The sequence below is a fragment of the Mobula birostris genome, chromosome 3 (assembly GCF_030028105.1).
Source record: "Mobula birostris isolate sMobBir1 chromosome 3, sMobBir1.hap1, whole genome shotgun sequence".
Classification (NCBI taxonomy): Eukaryota; Metazoa; Chordata; class Chondrichthyes; order Myliobatiformes; family Myliobatidae; genus Mobula; species Mobula birostris.
The window spans coordinates 232,607,303-232,625,350 of record NC_092372.1 but is presented as its reverse complement, the minus strand read 5'-3'; the positions used below and the strand labels follow the sequence as shown (position 1 = coordinate 232,625,350).

The window sequence follows — 18,048 nt, the reverse complement described above, 5'->3', positions numbered from 1 at the left end:
GTATGAGGAGGGACTGACCCGATAGTGGGGAGAGGGAAAGATCCTGGACACAGACACAGACTGAGGGTGAGGAATTGACCCGGTTGGCCGGGGGGTGGGGGGGTGGGTCGAAGGAAACAGCACAGATCCATGAAGGGACACAGACACAGAACAAAAGGGAGTGGCGCAGATTGAGGAGGAGGTACTGACTCAAGGGAGGGGTGTAAGGAGAGATACAGATCCAAAGGAAGGTCACAGACATAGACTGAGGGGGAAGAACTAACTGGACAGTGGGGTTGAGGAGGGACACATATCCAGCGGAGGGTCCTTCTGGGAACCTAGGAGAGTCTGTATTCCTCCTACGCATGGTCACATTTCAAACAGAAAGTCAAGCAGGCTGAAGCAACCACCAACCTCAAAGGATTTGAAGAGAGTTTTGCTCTTGTTTTTCTCAATCTCCTTAATGGGCAAATCGGATTCTTTAAACTTGAGGAACTGTCTCCAGAGAACCTAAGAAACACAATGTTCACTGTTACAGTAATGGCAATGATCAAGGCCCCACTCCCCTTCCAACTTGCTTTCCACTCACCTCCATCTCCTCATAAGTCCCTGGGAATCTCCTCTCCTCAAACATTGTAATATGGTGTCGGATCCACTGCAGCAGCAAGGTCACCAGCTCGTAATATTCTTGCCAGTGAAGTTCAATCTCCTGCAGTTACAAAATCTTGTCTGAGCGGGGAGGTGTATGATGGCAAATGGTGGTCAGCAACATGTGGGCCAAATGTGCGATGGGCTATGTTAGTTGAGAATGTGGGCCAGATGAACAATTGGAGATGGTGGTCAGGAACACGTGGGCCAGATGTGCATGTCAGATAGTGATCAGGAAGATGTGGGCCAGATGTACATTGGAAGATGGATGATTGGGACTGTGGGCCAGATGTGCATTGGGAGATGGTGATCAGGAACACATGGGCCAGATGTGCATTGGGAGATGGATGATTGGGAATGTGGGCCAGATGTGCATTGGGAGATGGTGATCAAGAATGTGGATCAGATGTGCCATGGTAGATAGTGGCCAGGAATGTAGGGCAGAGGTACATTTGAGAATATGGGCCAAATGCTGCTTCACCAAGAATTTTTCCAACTGCTGTAAAAAATATGAAATGTTGTTTGTCTGTCCAGAGCACAAAGGGCCTGGTAATATCACCCCAATGCCCCCCACCTCCAAGATAACGTCAACACGACGGTGGCTGAAACATCCAATAAGGCCACAGAAGCACCAGCAGCATTGGTCACAGAGGTTGTGGCTCTGGTCAGCAGTACTCACGTTGGCTCGGACCCCTGATTCCACACTGGGGACCCTTGGTAGAGCATCGTACAAAGACGACACGTAGGTGATGATTGACTTCTCATCGGGATGGGGGACGTCCACATCTACAGGAGAGAAGTGATGAAAATCAGTGAGAGAGTGCGGAGTGTGAAGCAGGAGGGAGAGGGAGAGGAAGGGAGAGAGCGAGGGGGGAGGCGGGGAGAGGGGGTGGGAGGGGGGAAGAGGAGGAGTGAGAGGGGGGGTGAGGGGGGGGTGAGAGGGGGGGTGAGAGGGGGGGGTGAGGGGGGGTGAGAGGGGGGGGTGAGAGGGGAGGATGGGGGGATGGAGCGGGGAGAGGCTATAAGACGTAGGAGCTCCAGCTGGGAGTTTAATGTCAAAGGATTCACAAAGCATCGAAAGGACAGGCAGGAAGCTGAGCAGGTGGCATGGCTCTATTGGTAAAAATTGAAATCAAATGAAACAGGTGACATAGGGTTAGAAAGTGTTGAACTGTTGTAGATAGAGTTAAGGAATTGCAAGGATTAAAATGACCCTGATGGGAGTTGTATACAGACCCCTCAAACAGTAGTTAGGATGTAGTCTAGAAGTTACAACAGAAGATGAAAATGCATGCCAAAAGGGCAGTTAGAATAGTCATGGGGATTTCAATATCCAGGTATATTAGGAAAATAAGGTAGGTGCAGGATTCAAATAGGGGGAATTTGTAGCATGAGATGGCTTTTTAGAGCAAGTTAATGAGAAGCATTGATCATGTGGATAGTCGGAGGCTTTTTCCCAAGGCTGAAATGGCTAGCATGAGAGGGCACAGTTTTAAGGTGCTGGGGAGTAGGTACAGAGATGTTAGGAGTAAGCTTTTTACACAGAGAATGTTGAATGTGTGGAATGGGTTGCCAGCGGTGGTGGTGGAGGCGGAAATGATAGGGTCTTTTAAGAGACTTCTGGATAGGTACATGGAGCTTAGAAAAATAGAGGGCTATGGGTAAGCCTAGGTAGTTCTAAGGGAAGGACATGTTCAGCACAGCTTTGTGAGCCAAAAGACCTGTATTGTACGAAGGGTCTCGGCCTGAAACGTCGACTGCACCTCTTCCTAGAGATGCTGCCTGGCCTGCTGCGTTCACCAGTCACTTTTATGTGTGTTGCTGTATTGTGCTGTAGGTTTTGTACGTTTCTACATTTTCTATGATTGAGCCAACTAGTGGATCAGCTCTTCTGGACTGGGTGTTTTGCAACGAACCAGAATTGATTAGAGAGCTTAGGGTAAAAGAACCTGAGGGGAAAGTGATCCAAAGTCAGATATATTATTACAGTAGAATAAAGGGAATTACAGAGGCATGAGAGTGGAGTTGGGCAGAATTGCTTAGAAGAGAACACTGGCAAGGATAACGGCAGATCAGCAATGGCAGGAATTTTTGACAGCAGTTTGGAAGGCACAGGATATATACATCTCAAAGAAGAAGAAGTATTCTAAAGGCAATATGACACAACCATGGCGAACAAGGGAAGTCAGAGCCAACATAAAAGCCAAAGAGAGGGCACATAATAGAGCAAAAATTAGTGGGAAGTTAGGGAATTGGGAAGCTTTTACATACCAACAGAAGGCAACTAATAAAATCATTAAGAAAGTAAAGATGGAATACAAAAGTAAGCTAGCCAATAATATGAGGATACCAAATTTATCTTCACATAAAAGAGAGGTGAGACTGGATATCAGACCACTGGAAAACAATGCTGGAGAGGTAGCAATGGGGGACAACAAAATGGTGGACTAAACTGAACAAGTATTTTGCATCCGTCTTCACTGTGGAAGCCACTAGCAGTATGGTGGAAGTTCCAGGTGTCAGAGGTTATGAAGTGTGTGATGTTACCATTACTGGAGAGAAGTTTCTTAGGAAACTGGAAGGTCTGAAGATAGATAAGTCACGGTGAAGAGATTGTGGAGGCATCAGTAATGATCTTTCATTAGACTCTGCAATGGTTCCAGACGATGACAGAATATAGTATTGATGGTATGACTCCTGGCAGTGTGGAGGATCAGAGAGATCTTGGGGTCCAGTCCATAGGACGCTCAAAGCAGCTGCGCAGTTTGACTCTATGGTTAAGAAGGCATACAGTGTATTGGTCTTCATCAATCGTGGAATTGAATCTAGGAGCCGAGAGGTAATGTTGCAGCTTATATCGGATACTGTGCTCAATTCTGGTCGCCTCACTACAGGAAGGATGTAGAAACCATAGAAATGGTGCAGAGGAGATTTATAAGGATGTTGCCTGGATTGGGGACCATGCCTTATGAAAACAGGTTGACTGAACTCGGCCTTTTCTCCTTGGAGCGAAAAAGGATGAGAGGTGACCTGATAGAGGTGTGTAAGATGATGAGAGGCATTGATCGTGTGGATAGTCAGAGACTTTTTCCCAGGGCTGAAATGGCTGCCACAAGAGGGCACAGTTTTAAGGTGCTGGGGAGTAGGTACAGAGGAGATGTCAGGGGTAAGTTTTGTTACACAGAGTGCGTGGAATGGGCTGCCAGCAACGGTGGTGGAGGCGGATACGATAGGATCTTTTAAGAGACTCCTGGATAGGTACATGGAGCTTAGAAAAAAAGAGGGCTATGAGTAAGCCTAGGTAATTTCTAAAGTAAGTACATGTTCGGCCCAGCTTTGTGGGCCGAAGGGCCTGTATTGTGCTGTAGGTTTTCTATGTTTCTAAGACTGAAAGATTGCAAAAAAGAGAAAATCTGCATATGCTGCTAATCCAAGCAACACACGCAAACTGCTGGAAGAACTCAGCTGGCTAGGCAGCATCCAAGGAGAAGGGTACAGTGACTCACTGTTTTCTATAGATGCTGCTTGGCCTCCTGACGCTCCCACAGCGTTTTGTGTCTGTGTTGCTTGGAACATTGCAAAGGTCATTCCACTCTTCAAGAAGGGAGAGTGACAGAAGAAAGGCAATTATAGGCCAGTTAGTCTGACCTCAGTGGTTTGGAAGATGTTAGAGTCGATTGTTAAAGACGTGGTTTCGGGGTACTTGGAGGCACATGATAAAATAGGACACAGTCAGCATGACTTCCTGAAGGGAAAATCTTGCCTGACAAATCTGTTGGAATTCGTAGAAATAACAAGCAAAATATACAAGGGAAAATCACTTAGAACATAGAACATAGAATAGTACAGCACAGTACAGGCCCTTTGGCCCACAATGCTGTGCCAACCCTCACAACCTGCCTCCCATATAAGCCCCCACCTTAAATTCCTCCATATAGCTGTCTAGTAGTCTCTTAAACTTCACTAGTGTTTCTTCCTCCACCACTGACTCAGGCAGTGCAGTCCACGCACCAACCACTCTCTGAGTAAAAAACCTTCCTCTAATATCCCCCTTGAACTTCCCACCCCTTACTTTCAAGCCATGTCCTCTTGTATTGAGCAATGGTGCCCTGGGGAAGAGGCGCTGGCTATCCACTCTATCTATTCCTCTTATTATCTTGTACGCCTCTATCATGTCTCCTCTCATCCTCCTTCTCTCCAAAGAGTAAAGCCCTAGCTCCCTTAATCTCTGATCATAATGCATACTCTCTAAACCAGGCAGCATCCTGGTAAATCTCCTCTGTACCCTTTCCAATGCTTCCACATCCTTCCTATAGTGAGGCAACCAGAACTGGACACAGTACTCCAAGTGCGGCCTAACCAGAGTTTTATAGAGCTGCGTCATTACATCGCGACTCTAAAACTCTATCCCTCGACTTATGAAAGCTAACACTCCATAAGCTTTCTTAACTGCCCTATCCACCTGTGAGGCAACTTTCAGGGATCTGTGGACATGTACCCCCAGATCCCTCTGCTCCTCCACACTACCAAGTATCCTGCCATTTACTTTGTACTCTGCCTTGGAGTTTGTCCTTCCAAAAATCCAGGATGTAATGTTGGGACTTCATAAAGCACTGATGAGGTCTCAATTAGAGGATTGTGAGCAGTTTTGGGCCCCTTATCTTAGAAAGAATGTGCTAACACTGGAGAGGGTCCAAGGAGGTTCACAAAAATGATTCCAGGATAAAACGGCTTGTCATATGAAGAGCATTTGATGGTTCTGTGCCTGTGTTTACTGGAATTTAGAAGAATGAGGAATGACCTCATTGAAACCTTTCGAATAGTGAAAGGCCTTGACAGAGTGGAAGTGAAAGGATATTTCCTATGGTTTGAGTCGAGGGGCATCCTTTTAGAATGAAGATGAGGAGGAATCTCTTTAGCTTAAGAGTGGTGATCACTGGAATTCATTGCCATAGGCAGCTGTGGAGGCCAAGTCTTGATAGATTCTTGATTGGTCAGGGCATGAAGGGATATGGGGGGGGGGGGCAGTGAGATTGGGGCTGAGGAAAAATGGATCAGCCATGATGAAATGGTGATCGCCAAATGGTCTAATTCTGTTCCTGTATCTTATGATCTTAAAGGTGATCTTCCCTGAATCTCTGGAGTGAGGAGGATCACAGAGGATTAGAATATTACAAATATGACATACCTGTTTAAGTAGGGAAGGTAGAAAAAAGGCAGGGTATGACTGACCCATTAATGATCTTGACAGCTAGTACATTTTGGACTCCATTATTAAGGATGAAATTTCGAAGCAACATTTACAAGTGTTGTTATGTTTAATGTAATGTGTAAGTCAGAAATAATTTATATTAAGATTTATATTAACTTACATTTGTCATTTTTGTATAGTACTCTGCTTCGGGTGTAAAAGGGTAATCCTCCTGCATTTATACCTTGGGAATGTATGCTCATGGGAGCCTGACTGCAGAAGAGTGGCCACATTGGACTGTGTGACAGCTGTAGAATGTGACTGCTGACGTGTGGAAGTGTGAGTGACTGTGAAAGAGTGTACTCATGAGAATGTGTGTATGCCTGTGGGTGTGTATGCGTCTCTGGGAGAGCATGTGACCACAGGAGTGCGGGTGCCGATAACAGCGTGTATGTGCCAACAAGAGCATGTGCCGTGACGAAAATTAACTTGAATTTGGTAGCAAGGCAGGGAGGGACAGAGAGACGGAGACTAAGCAAACCTCAGAGAGACACAGATAAATGTGGGGCATAAGGACACGGTGAAGAGAGGAGGTCTGCAAGGAGAGAACAAGAAACCAATGTAATTGGTCTTACCTTCGGGGTCCAGCAGTCTGGTGACACCGAACTCCCTCTCGGCGACACTGAAGGCTTGCTCCAGGTTCTCCTGGTTCTTCTGTCGGTAAACCTTGTTCATGTCAATCAGCATTGGCCTGGGGATGAAGGACAGATACACAGCCATCAGGAGGAGAGAGTGACAGGGTGATCCTGTAGATATACAACCATCAGGAGGAGAAAGAGAGAGGGTGACCCTGCAGATACACAACCATCGGGGGAGGGAGAGAGAGGGTGGTCCTGTAGGTATAGGATGTGACTAAACACATTAGTCATACTTTATTGATTCCGGGGGAAATTGGTTTTCGTTACAGTTGCACCATAAATAATAAATAGTAATAGAAATAGTAATAGTAATATTACTATTAGTAAATAGTAATAGTCAGAGAAATAATAAATAGTAATAGAATAGTAATAAATAGTTAAATAGTAATATGTAAATTATGCAGAGTCCAGGACCAGCCTACTGGCTCAGGGTGTCTGACCCTCCAAGGGAGGAGTTATAAAGTTTGATGGCCACAGACAGGAATGACTTCCTATGACGCTCTGTGTTCCAACTTGGTGGAATGAGTCTCTGGCTGAATGTACTCCTGTGCCCACCCAGTACATTATGTAGTGGATGGGAGACATTGACCAAGATGGCATGCAACTTAGACAGCATCCTCTTTTCAGACACCACCGTCAGAGAGTCCAGTTCCATCCCCACAACATCACTGGCCTTACGAATGAGTTTGTTGATTCTGTTGGTGTCTGCTGCCCCAGCCCACAACAGCAAACATGATAGCAGTGGCCACCACAGACTCGTAGAACATCCTCAGCATCGTCCGGCAGATGCTAAAGGACCTCAGTCTCCTCAGGAAATAGACACAGCTCCAACCCTTCTTTTAGACAGCCTCAGTGCTCTTGATGAAGGTAGAGCAGTAGATGTAGTGTATATGGATTTCAGCAAGGCATTTGACAAGGTACCCCATATGCAAGGCCTATTGAGAAAGTAAGGAGGAATGGGATCCAAGGGGATATTGCGTTGTGGATCACAGAAGGCTTGCTCAAAGAAGGGAAAGAGTGGTTGTAGACGGGTCATATTCTGCATGGAGGCCGGTAACCAGTGGTGTGCCTCAGGGATTTGTTCTGGGACCCCTTCTCTTTGTGATTTTTATAAATGACCTGGATGAGGAAGTGGAGGAATGGGTTAGTAAATTTGCTGATGGCACAAAGGTTGGGAGTGTTGTGGATGGTGTTGTGGGTACATAGAAACACAGAAAACCTACAGCACAATACAGGTCCTTTGGCCCACATGGCTGGGCCGAACATGTACTTACTTTAGAAATTACCTAGGGTTACCCATAGCCCTCTATTTTTCTAAGCTCCATGTACCTATCCAAGAGTCTCTTAAAAGACCCTATCATATCCGTCTCCTCCACCATCGCCGGCAGCCCATTCCATGCACTCACCACACTCTGTGTAAAAAACCTACCCCTGACATCTCCTCTGTACCTACTTCCAAGCACCTTAAAACTCTGCCCTCTCGTGTTAGCCATTTCAGCCCTGGGAAAAAGTCTCTGACTTTCCACACGATCAATGCCTTTCATCATCTTATGCACCTCTATCAGGTCACCTCTCATCCTCTGCCGCTTCAAGGAGAAAAGGCCAAGTTTGCTTAACCTATTCTCATAAGGCATGCTCCCCAATCCAGGCAACATACTTGTAAATCTCCTCTGCACCCTTTCTATGGTTTCCACATCCTTCCTGTAGTGAGGTGACCAGAACTGAGGACAATACTCCAAGTGGGGTCTGACCAGAGTCCTATATAGCTGCAACATTACCTCTCAGCTCCTAAATTCAATTCCACAATTGATGAAGGCCAGTACACCGTATGCCTTCTTAACCACATCAACCTGCGTAGCAGCTTTGAGCATCCTATGGACTCGGACCTCGAGATCCCTCTGATCCTCCAGACTGCCAACCCTAGGCCAGGATGGTTCTATAGATACACAACCATCAGGGGGAGGGTGGGACAGGATGGTCCTGTAGATACACAACCATCGGCGGTGGGGGGCGGGGGGGCAGGAGAGATAAACAACCATCAACAATACCACAACCTCTCACTCTATGTCATGATGACATTGATTCAGGATTATTGACATCAAAAGGAGGAAAGCAGAGGTGCATGAGCCAGTCCTCATTGGAGGATCAGAGGTGGAGAGGCTGAGCAACTTTAAATGCCTCTGTGTTTTCATTTCAGAGAACCTGGCCTGGGCCCAGCACGTAAGTGCAATTACGAAGAGAGCAAGGCTGCACCCCTTCTTCCTTGGGAGTTCAAAAAGATTTGACATGACACCTAAAACTTTGACAAACTTCTGTAGATGTAAGCTGGGAAGTATATTGACTGCTTGTAGTTCGGACTGGTACAGAAACACTAACGCCCTTGAATGGAAAATCTCAAAAAGTAGTGGATAAAGCCCAGTCCATCACAGGTAAAGCATTCCCCGCCATTGAATATATCTAGTGCTGTTGCAGGAGAACGACATCCGTCGTCAGGGATCCCTACCATCCAGGACTTGCTCTCTTCGGGCTGCTGCTATTAGGAAGAAGGCTCAGGACTCACACCACCAGATCCAGAAACCCATCACACTCTGGAACCAAAGGGAGTGATTTCACTTGCCCCTTCACTGACATGTTTAGGCAACCTATGTAACCACTTTCAAAGACTCTTTATCTTAGGTTTTCAATATTTGTTGCTTATTTATTTATTAGAAGTAGCAGTATTTCTCTTCTTTTCTGTATTTGCATAATGGTTGTTTGTTTGCTCTGTTGCATACAGTCTTCTCTAGGTTACATTTCATCATTGCTCACAAAGAAATTAATCACAGGTGGCATATACGTACTTCGATAATAAATTCACTTTGGAGCTTTGATCAGCAGGAGGGAGGGACAGGCTGGAAGAAATGGAGAGGAGGAGATTGCAGGACAGGAAGAGGAACAGAGAGAGGATGAAGAGAGACTAGAGAATGCATGACCAGATGGAGGGCTGGAGAGGATTAGAAAGATGTGGGAGAAAAATGAGAGGGAAGGGAGGAAGAGAAGCAGATAGAGGGAGGGAAAAAAGGTACAGAGGAGATATCGGGGTAAGTTTTTTTACATAGAGAGTGGTGAGTGTGTGGAATGGGCTGCTGGCGATGGTGGTGGAGGCGGATACGATAGGGTCTTTTAAGAGACTCCTTGACAGGTACATGGAGCTCAGAAAAATATAGGGTTATGGGTAACCCTAGGTAATTTCTCAGGTAAGGACATGTTCGGCACAGCTTTGTGGGCCAAAGGGCCTGTATTGTGTTGTAGATTTTTCTGTTTCTAAAAGTGATAAATACGGAAGAAAGAGAAATTAAGAAATGGGACTGAGGTGTCAGCGGAGCAGAATTATGGGACAAGTGACTATAATTCTGATAGTCTTAAATTAGTTATGGAAAAATACATAAGTCCACAAGTTTAAGTCCTAAATTGGGTCAAGGCCAATTTTTACAAAACTCCAAATGCGACCTCACCAGTGACTTGTGTACACAGTGCCCTAACTGATAAGGTTGCCGCTAGGTTAACAAATTTCACAACATATGCTGGTGATACTAAACCTGATTCAGGTTCTGATGAAGGCCAGAATGGTAAATGTCTTCCTTAGCACCCTATTTTTCTCCAACATCTTTCAACAAACCACCTACTTATACTCCTAGATCCATGAGTTCTGTACACCTACACCTCTGATATCACGAGCAAGCACCTTGGTACACTGAACTTTGTAATTGCAGCAGCAGGAAAGAACAGGTGGAAGATTTGTGCATTGACAACTCACACTCAGCATCACACTAGATCTGTAGTTTTGGTCAGACCACCAGTATCAATCGGGTTACTGGTTACAGTCTGGTTGCCAATGCCTGTCAGATCACCAATCCTTGAACTTTGATAAGGAAACAATTGTTCAGCTTATTTCTGAGGAGTGATTACAAACCATAGTTTGAACGATTGTAAGACAGTGAGAGCGTACATTGACCTGGATAGAGTTCAGCCAGTGATATGGCCAAAGGAGAAGGTTATTTTAAAATGTGGCTGGCACAGACTGACAGGTGGGGTTGGACGGTGGACTGACCGGCGGGGTTGGACGTGGTCTGACTGGTAGGGTTGGATGGTGGACTGACCAGTGGACACAACGGTGGGGCTGGACGGTGGACTGACCGGCGGGGCTGGACGGTGGACTGACTGGCGGGGTTGGACATGGTCTGACTGGTAGGGTTGGATGGTGGACTGACCAGTGGGGTTGGACGGTGGACACAACGGTGGAGTTGGACGGTGGACACAACGGTGGAGTTGGACGGTGGACACAACGGTGGAGTTGGACGGTGGACACAACGGTGGGGTTGGACGGTGGACACAACAGTGGGGTTGGACAATGGGCTGACCGGAGGGGAGGGTGGTGGTGGGTGAACCAGAACTGGTTAGCTCTTTGAGTGGTGACTCTCGGATCGGTGACTGAGAACGTGCATCAGGTAACTCGATGTTTGCTCACCTCCCACAGATGAGAGTTGAAAGCTCAGCATACACAAGCTTAGCTCGGAGCAACACAAGCTTTTTGCTGTTCCTCAGGACTTGACAATAATAAACCAATTTCAATTCCTGTCAGCCAGCAAAACAAGTTGCCACACAGAGAGAGGTGGAGCAACTCTGCTTTGAAGCTGAAGCTCATCTGAACGGAGAGGACAAGGAGAGGGGTAGTGGTGGAGGGACAGAAGAGGGAACCGGGGACAAAGAGCAAGAGTGTGGGGGGTGAGAGAGGGGGGTTTGAGGGGGTGGGAGAGTAGGGGAGAGTAGAGATGGAGATGGGAGGTGAGAGTGGAAGAGAGAGTGGAAGAGAAAGAGGGATGTGGGGTTGGGATGGGGAGGTGAAGTGTTGTGGGGGGGTTTGAGGGGGTGGGAGAGTACAGGAGAGTAGAGATGGAGATGGGAGGTGAGAGTGGGAGAGAGAGAGAAATAGGAAAGTAGAGGGGGTGGTGTTGGGATGGGGGAGGGGAAGTGTTGTGGAAAGAGGTCACAAGGGGGTGGGAGAATTGGAGGAGGGTTGAGAGATCGTGCTTACACCTCGGTGAGCCGCAGTGTGGAGCAGAGGGAGTAAACTGGCCCAGACACACTTGCGCTGTGTTGCTGACCAGCGGCTGAAGGAACATCCTCACACATCATCACCACCCAGTCCTCAGAGTCCGAGGCCGATTCTGAGGTGCTGCTGGGGTGAGGCCTCCTCTTCCTCCTCCTCCTCTTCAGAGAATTTAACATCATTCTGGAGCACCGCTATCCCTGCCCGTCTCAGCTCTTCACTCTCACTCTCCTCACCGAAGCTAGCCACTGCGGGAGACAGCAGTGGGTGAGGCAGGGTAACCTGATCCTCAGAGGGAGGGGAAAACATCCCTGCAGGTAACGTTTTAAATCAGCCACTCCCTCCGACAGCAGGCAGCTGGGACACTCCCTGCACCAACATCTCACCCGACCCCGTTGGAAGATTGCATCTTTGCAACATGTTCAAACAGAGATCAGAAACAAGGAGAAAAACTGAAATCTCCAACAATCAGTCACTCCTTGGGAGGAATCATGAGAGAGAGAGAGAGTGGGGGGGGGAGGAGGGAGGGAAGAGGGGAGGGGGGAGAGGGAGGGGGGAGGGGGGAGGGGGAGAGGAAGGAGCGAGAGGGGTAAGGGGGGAGATGAGGGGGGGGAGACGGGGGGGAGACGGGGGGGGAGACGGGGGGGGAGACGAGGGGGGGAGACGAGGGGGGGAGACGAGGGGGGGAGACGAGGGGGGGAGACGAGGGGGGGAGACGAGGGGGGGAGACGAGGGGGGAGAGATGCGGGGGACGAGAGGCGGGATGAGAGGGGGTGGGGGATAGAGGGGGAGAGAGAGTGGACGGAGAGGGTCAGGGATAGAGGGGAGGAAGAGGGAGTCAGAAGGAGATTGACAGTAAGTGAAAGTGAGAGGGCCGAGGTGATGACAGAGTGAGAGGATGAAAGGGTGAGTGAGTGTGAAATTGAGAGAGTAAGTGAGACAGTGAGACAGAATGAAAGCTAACCAGAAAAGGCTTCCTTTATCCCACTCTGTATTGAATCCTGCACAAGGACCCCCAAATACCTTTGCACCTCAGATATTTGAATTTTCTTCCCATTTAGAAAATTATATATATAGGCATCCGTTAGTCTCGTGAGACCATGGATTTGCGTCTTGGAAGGTTTCCAGGGCATAGGCCTGGGCAAGGTTGTATGGAAGACCAGCAGTTGCCTATGCTGCAAGTTCCCCCTCTCCACGCCACCGATGTTGTCCAAGGGCCCATTAGGACCCATACAGCTTGGCACCAGTGTCGTCACAGAGCAATGTGTGGTTAAGTGGCTTGCTCAAGGGCACAACATGCTGCCTCAGCCAAGGCTCGAACTAGCGACCTTCAGATCACTAGACGAACGCGTTAACCAGTTGGCCACGCGCCAACACACATTTAGAAAATAGTCTACACCTTTATTCTACCAAAGTGCAAAAACACACAGATCCCTGCATTATATTCAATCCGCCTTTTCTTTTCTCATTCTCCTGTTGGCCATGGTGGATTTAAAATATGGAAGAAAATGTCAAACTCAAATGGGTCAAGGATGGTGGAAGCAGACAGATCAAGTGTCTTTGTTCCTGCCATGTGCTTGGAGACGGAGGCTGCAATTCTGTGGAGCTGGTTCACATCCTCCATTTTGTGAGATGAAGTTGTTTTGCTTTCCGTGTTGACACAATGTTGCTTTAGGTAATCTGCTGAACTAGAGATCATCTCCAAAGAAGTTAGTTATTTGTGAGGTGTTCTTTGGTAAAATATAACATGCTGATTTGTGAATGTTGGGGTTGGTGCCCGCCTGGAGTGATTCAATCTGGTTACTGAAGCAGACATCTCACCTGTCCCGGAAGTTCCTGGAGTCTCCTGCATGTTAATAGTGGCTCCCTGATGCCCACAAATTATATAAAATGTACCGGAAATCAATTTTTTTGAGAACGTGTGAGAGAGAGAGAGCGAGTGCGTGCCATGGCAGTGTTCCAAAAAAAGAAAATATAAAAGCTATGTCACCCCAGACTACCCTAAAGTGTACCCCTGCCTAATAGGGGTCAAAAATAATGAGTGTTGCTCGCTGCACTGTTTGCAACAGTGACTTTTCTATGGCCCATGGTGGGTTAAGACTGTAAAAGACATGTTGAGGTGAGTTTAACAGGTGTCATTCATTCATTAGCATAGCGAACGTTATTTAAACTACTAAGGAGCTACTCTATTGCAGACATCCCACCTCTCCTGGAAGTTCCGGGAGTCTCCCGCAAATTGACGGTGCTACCTCCCTGAAATGAGTTTTTGCAGGGTGGGATGTCTGGTGGAGAGAACAAAGAGCCATAAATTACCAACTGTCACTAGCTGGGAAGAGGGCAATAAATGGATGCTGGCCTAAAGCAAAGCCAATAAAAATGTGTTAAAGGTCAATCAGATGACCTACAGCCAATGACACTGGAATGCAATATTTGAATTGGTAAGGGATGAATATAAAAGGTGGCCACTTCGAGCATGCTATCAGCGATAACTCTCTCAAGAGACCCACCAAAACAAGGAGAAACCCCCACGCTAAGAGCCTGGCGGAGAAAGGATCAATCATCTGGCCAACAGAGATCCCCTATCTCAGTGTTAAAAATTGGACAAGTGTTCTGAGTGAATATTGGTACAGAGGAAACAGAAGGACATGTTCTAAGTTGTTGGCCCGGGGTCATCATAGTTATGTTATTGTTTGTGCATGACAATAAAGTGTGAGTTTCGATTAATTACAAGTTGCATTATGAATTTCCTTACCTAGTTCCGTTGACGAACGGTTAACACACCGAATCTATCTAAGTCCTCTTGCAACCTCCCTGCTTCCTCAACACTACCTGTCTTCCATATACCTATCTATCACAAAGCCAATAATTCCACCATCGAAAACAGTGATGCATAGAGTAAAAAGAAGTGGTCCCAACACAGTCCCCTGTGGAACACCACTCGTCACTGGCAGACAACCAGAAAGTACTCCTCTTATTTCTACTTTTTGCCTCCTAGCAATCAGCCACTGCTTTATCCATGCTAGAAACTATTTTGTAATACCATGGGTTTTACCTTGTTAAGCAGCCTCATATGTGGCACCTTGTCAAAGGCCTTCTGAAAATCCAAGTACACAACATCAACTGATTCTCCTTTGGCTATTTTGCTTGTTATTTCTTCAAAGAACGCCAACAGATTTGACAGGCAAAATTTTCCCTTGAGTAAACCATGCTGACTATGGTCTATTTTATCATGTACCTCCAAGTACCCTAACATTTCATTCTTAATAATTGACTCCAACATCTTCCCAACCTCTGAAGTCAGACTAACTGGCTTAGTTTCCTTCTTGCCTCTTTCCCTTCTTAAAGAGTGAAGTGGCATTTACAATTTTCCAGTCTTCCAGAACCAATCCAGAATCTAGAGACTCTTGAAAGATGATTACTAATGCCTCCACAATTTCTTCAGCCACCTCTTTCAGAACACTGGGGTGTAAAACATCTGGTCCCGGTGACTTATCTACCTTCAGACCTTTCAGTATCCCAAGAACCTTCTCTTTCGTGATGATAACTTCGCACACTTCATGACTCCTGACACCTGGAACATTAACCATACTGTGAGTGTCTTCCACAGTGAAGAGTAATGCAAAATACTCATTGAGTTTGACTGTCAAAATGCAGCGGAGTTCCTCCCACATTTTGTGAGTGTAATGGGTAGGTGTGTGATGTGACTGTGTGTAGTTGTGTGTGTGAGAGTGTGTATAGGTATGTTGTGTGAGTGTGACTGTGTATACATTTGTGTGTGTGATTATGTATATACCTGTATGTGTGTGTACGTGTGTGTGGACATGTATGCATACGCATGTATGTACTTGTGCGCATGTGTGTATATCTGTGTACATGCATGTGTGTGTGAGATAGTGTATACGTGTGTCTCTACACTGTGTGTGTGTGACTGTGTATGTGTGTGTATTTGTGTGTGTGACAGACTGTGTATACATGTGTATCTCTGTATGCATGTGACACTATAAGTGTATTTGTGTGTGCGTGTGTGTGACATTATGTGTGTTTGTGTGTGCATGTGTGTGTGTGGCACTATAAGAGTGTGTGTGTGTGAGAGAGAGACACTATAAGGGTGTGTGTGTGCGTGTGTGTATATATATGTGTGTGTGTGTTGTGTGTGTGACTGTGTATGTGCCCCTGCTCTGGGAGTCAGCTCCCCACTGGTACCTGTGACGGTGAATGACAGCGTTGAAGACTTTCCCATCTCTCCAACTGCTGGTGAAATTGTCACAACGCAGATCACGATATCCCTCCACCATCCGTTGGGACCACAGCAGCAGCTTTTCCTTGGCAGTCATGTCATCAGACTGACCACACACCTGGATGTCCGATATCTACAAACACAACATATCAGTACCAGAATCTCATACTATCCCGAAAGTATGACACCTCCCCCACTCACAAACCAATCAGTACAAGTGTCCCGTATTCACACAAAACACTGGCATTATACACGCACACACACACACACACACACACACACACACACACACACATATATATCAATACCAGGAACCCCTGTACTCTCCAGAAGAAATCTAGAATACAAGAGCAGAGATATGATGCTGAGGCTTTATAAGGCACTGGTGAGGCCTCACCTTGAGCATTGTGAACAGTTTTGGGCCGTTCATCTTAGAAAAGATGTGCTGGCATTGGAGAGGGTCCAGAGGAGGTTCACAAGGATGATTCTGGGAAAGAAAGGTTATCATACAAGGAACGTTTGATGGTTCTGGGTCTGTACTCGCTGGAATTTAGGAACATGAGGAGAGATCGCATTGAAACCTTTCAAATGTTGAAAAACCTAGACAGAGTAGACGTGGAAAGGATGTTTCCCATGGTGGGGAAGTCTAGGACAAGAGGCACAGCCTCAGGTTAGAGGGTGGTCCATTTAAAACAGAGCTGCGGAGAAATTTCTTTAGCACGGTGAATTTGTGGAATTTGTTGCCACAGGCCGCTGTAGAGGCTAGGATATTGGGTGCATTTAAGGCAGCGCTTGATAAGTTCTTGATTGGACACACATCAAAGGTTATGGGGAGAAGGCTGGGGAGTGGGGCTGAGGAGGGAAAAAGAAAAGGATTCAGCCATGATAGAATGGCAGGCCAGACTAGCTGAGCCAAACGGCCTAATCCTCTTCCTAAGTCTTATGGTCTTTCTCTTCCTCTTCTTCTCTCCCCCATCCTATCTCGCTCCCCTTCTCTCTCTTCTCTGTCTTAGTCTGCACTATAGCCCCCGGCGAAGGCTTGATTTTCCTGGCCTGCTGTACAACTTTTCCGGAACTCCCCATTCCATCTCTACTAAAACCCTGAGCTGCTGACACAGAGAAGCTTTCAGCAAACAATGACTGCTTTGTGCTATAGAGGAAAGTGTTCATCACATACTTGTTCAGAGAAACTCAGCCCCACCCAGTGCGGGTGCAGGAATGGACTACCAGCATCTCTCGTCCCAAGTTAGAGTCATAGAGACATCGAAAAGTACAGCACAGATCTAGTCCATAGCGGGACATTTACATAGAATATAGAATAGTACAGCACAGTGCAGGCCCTTCAGCCCACAATGTTGTGCCAACCCTCAAACCCTGCCTCCCATATAAGCCCCCTCACCTTAAATTCCTCCATATACCTGTCTAGTAGTATCTTAATTTTCACTAGTGTATCTGCCTCCACCACTGACTCAGGCAGTGCACTCCACGCACCAACCACTCTCTGAGTGAAAAACCTTCCTCTAATATCCCCCTTGAACTTCTCATCCCTTACCTTAAAGCCATGTCCTCTTGTATTGAGCAGTAGTGCCCTGGGGAAGAGGCGCTGGCGATCCACTCTATCTATTCCTCATTATCTTGTACACCTCTATCATGTCTCCTCGCATCCTCCTCTCCAAAGAGTAAATCCCTAGCTCCCTTAATCTCTGATCATAATGCATACTCTCTAAACCAGGCAGCATCCTGGTAAATCTCTTCTGTACCCTTTCCAATGTTTCCACATCCTCTGGTAACCAACCGGAAAAGGACTCTTATTTCCACTCGCTGCCTCCTGCCTGTCAGCCATTCTGCTACCAATGCCAGTATCTTTCCTGTAACTCCACAGGATTTTATCTTGTTAAACACCGTATCGAACACCTGAAAATCCAAGTAAATGACATCCACTGCCTCTTCTTTGTCCACCCTGCTTGTTACTTCCTGAAAGAACTCTGACATATTTGTCAGGCAAGATTTCCCTTCACAGAAACCATGCCGACTTTGACTTATTTTATCATTAGTCTCCAAGTACATTGAAACCTCAGCCTTAATAATAGACTCCAACACTTTCCCAACCACTGAGTTTAGGCTAACTAGCCTATAATTTCCTTTCTTTTGCCTTCTTACCTTCCTAAAGAGTGGAGCGACATTTGCAATCTTATAGCCCTCCGGG

The 18,048-nt window shown here is 46.7% G+C and overlaps 1 protein-coding gene across 18 annotated transcripts in view; it reads right to left on the bottom strand.

Annotated features, from left to right (window-relative positions):
- The window catches only part of LOC140195654 (plectin-like), a 435,007-nt gene that overhangs the window by 140,138 nt on the left and 276,821 nt on the right, over positions 1 to 18,048 (bottom strand). For all 18 annotated transcript variants that reach the window (XM_072254355.1, XM_072254356.1, XM_072254359.1 and 15 more), the window contains 5 exons: positions 15,809 to 15,975; positions 6,454 to 6,569; positions 1,307 to 1,413; positions 569 to 688; positions 394 to 489 (listed from right to left, as the gene is read on the bottom strand). In XM_072254355.1, the coding sequence (XP_072110456.1) occupies positions 394 to 489; positions 569 to 688; positions 1,307 to 1,413; positions 6,454 to 6,569; positions 15,809 to 15,975 (606 nt within the window). The remainder of the gene's footprint in view (positions 1 to 393; positions 490 to 568; positions 689 to 1,306; positions 1,414 to 6,453; positions 6,570 to 15,808; positions 15,976 to 18,048) is intronic.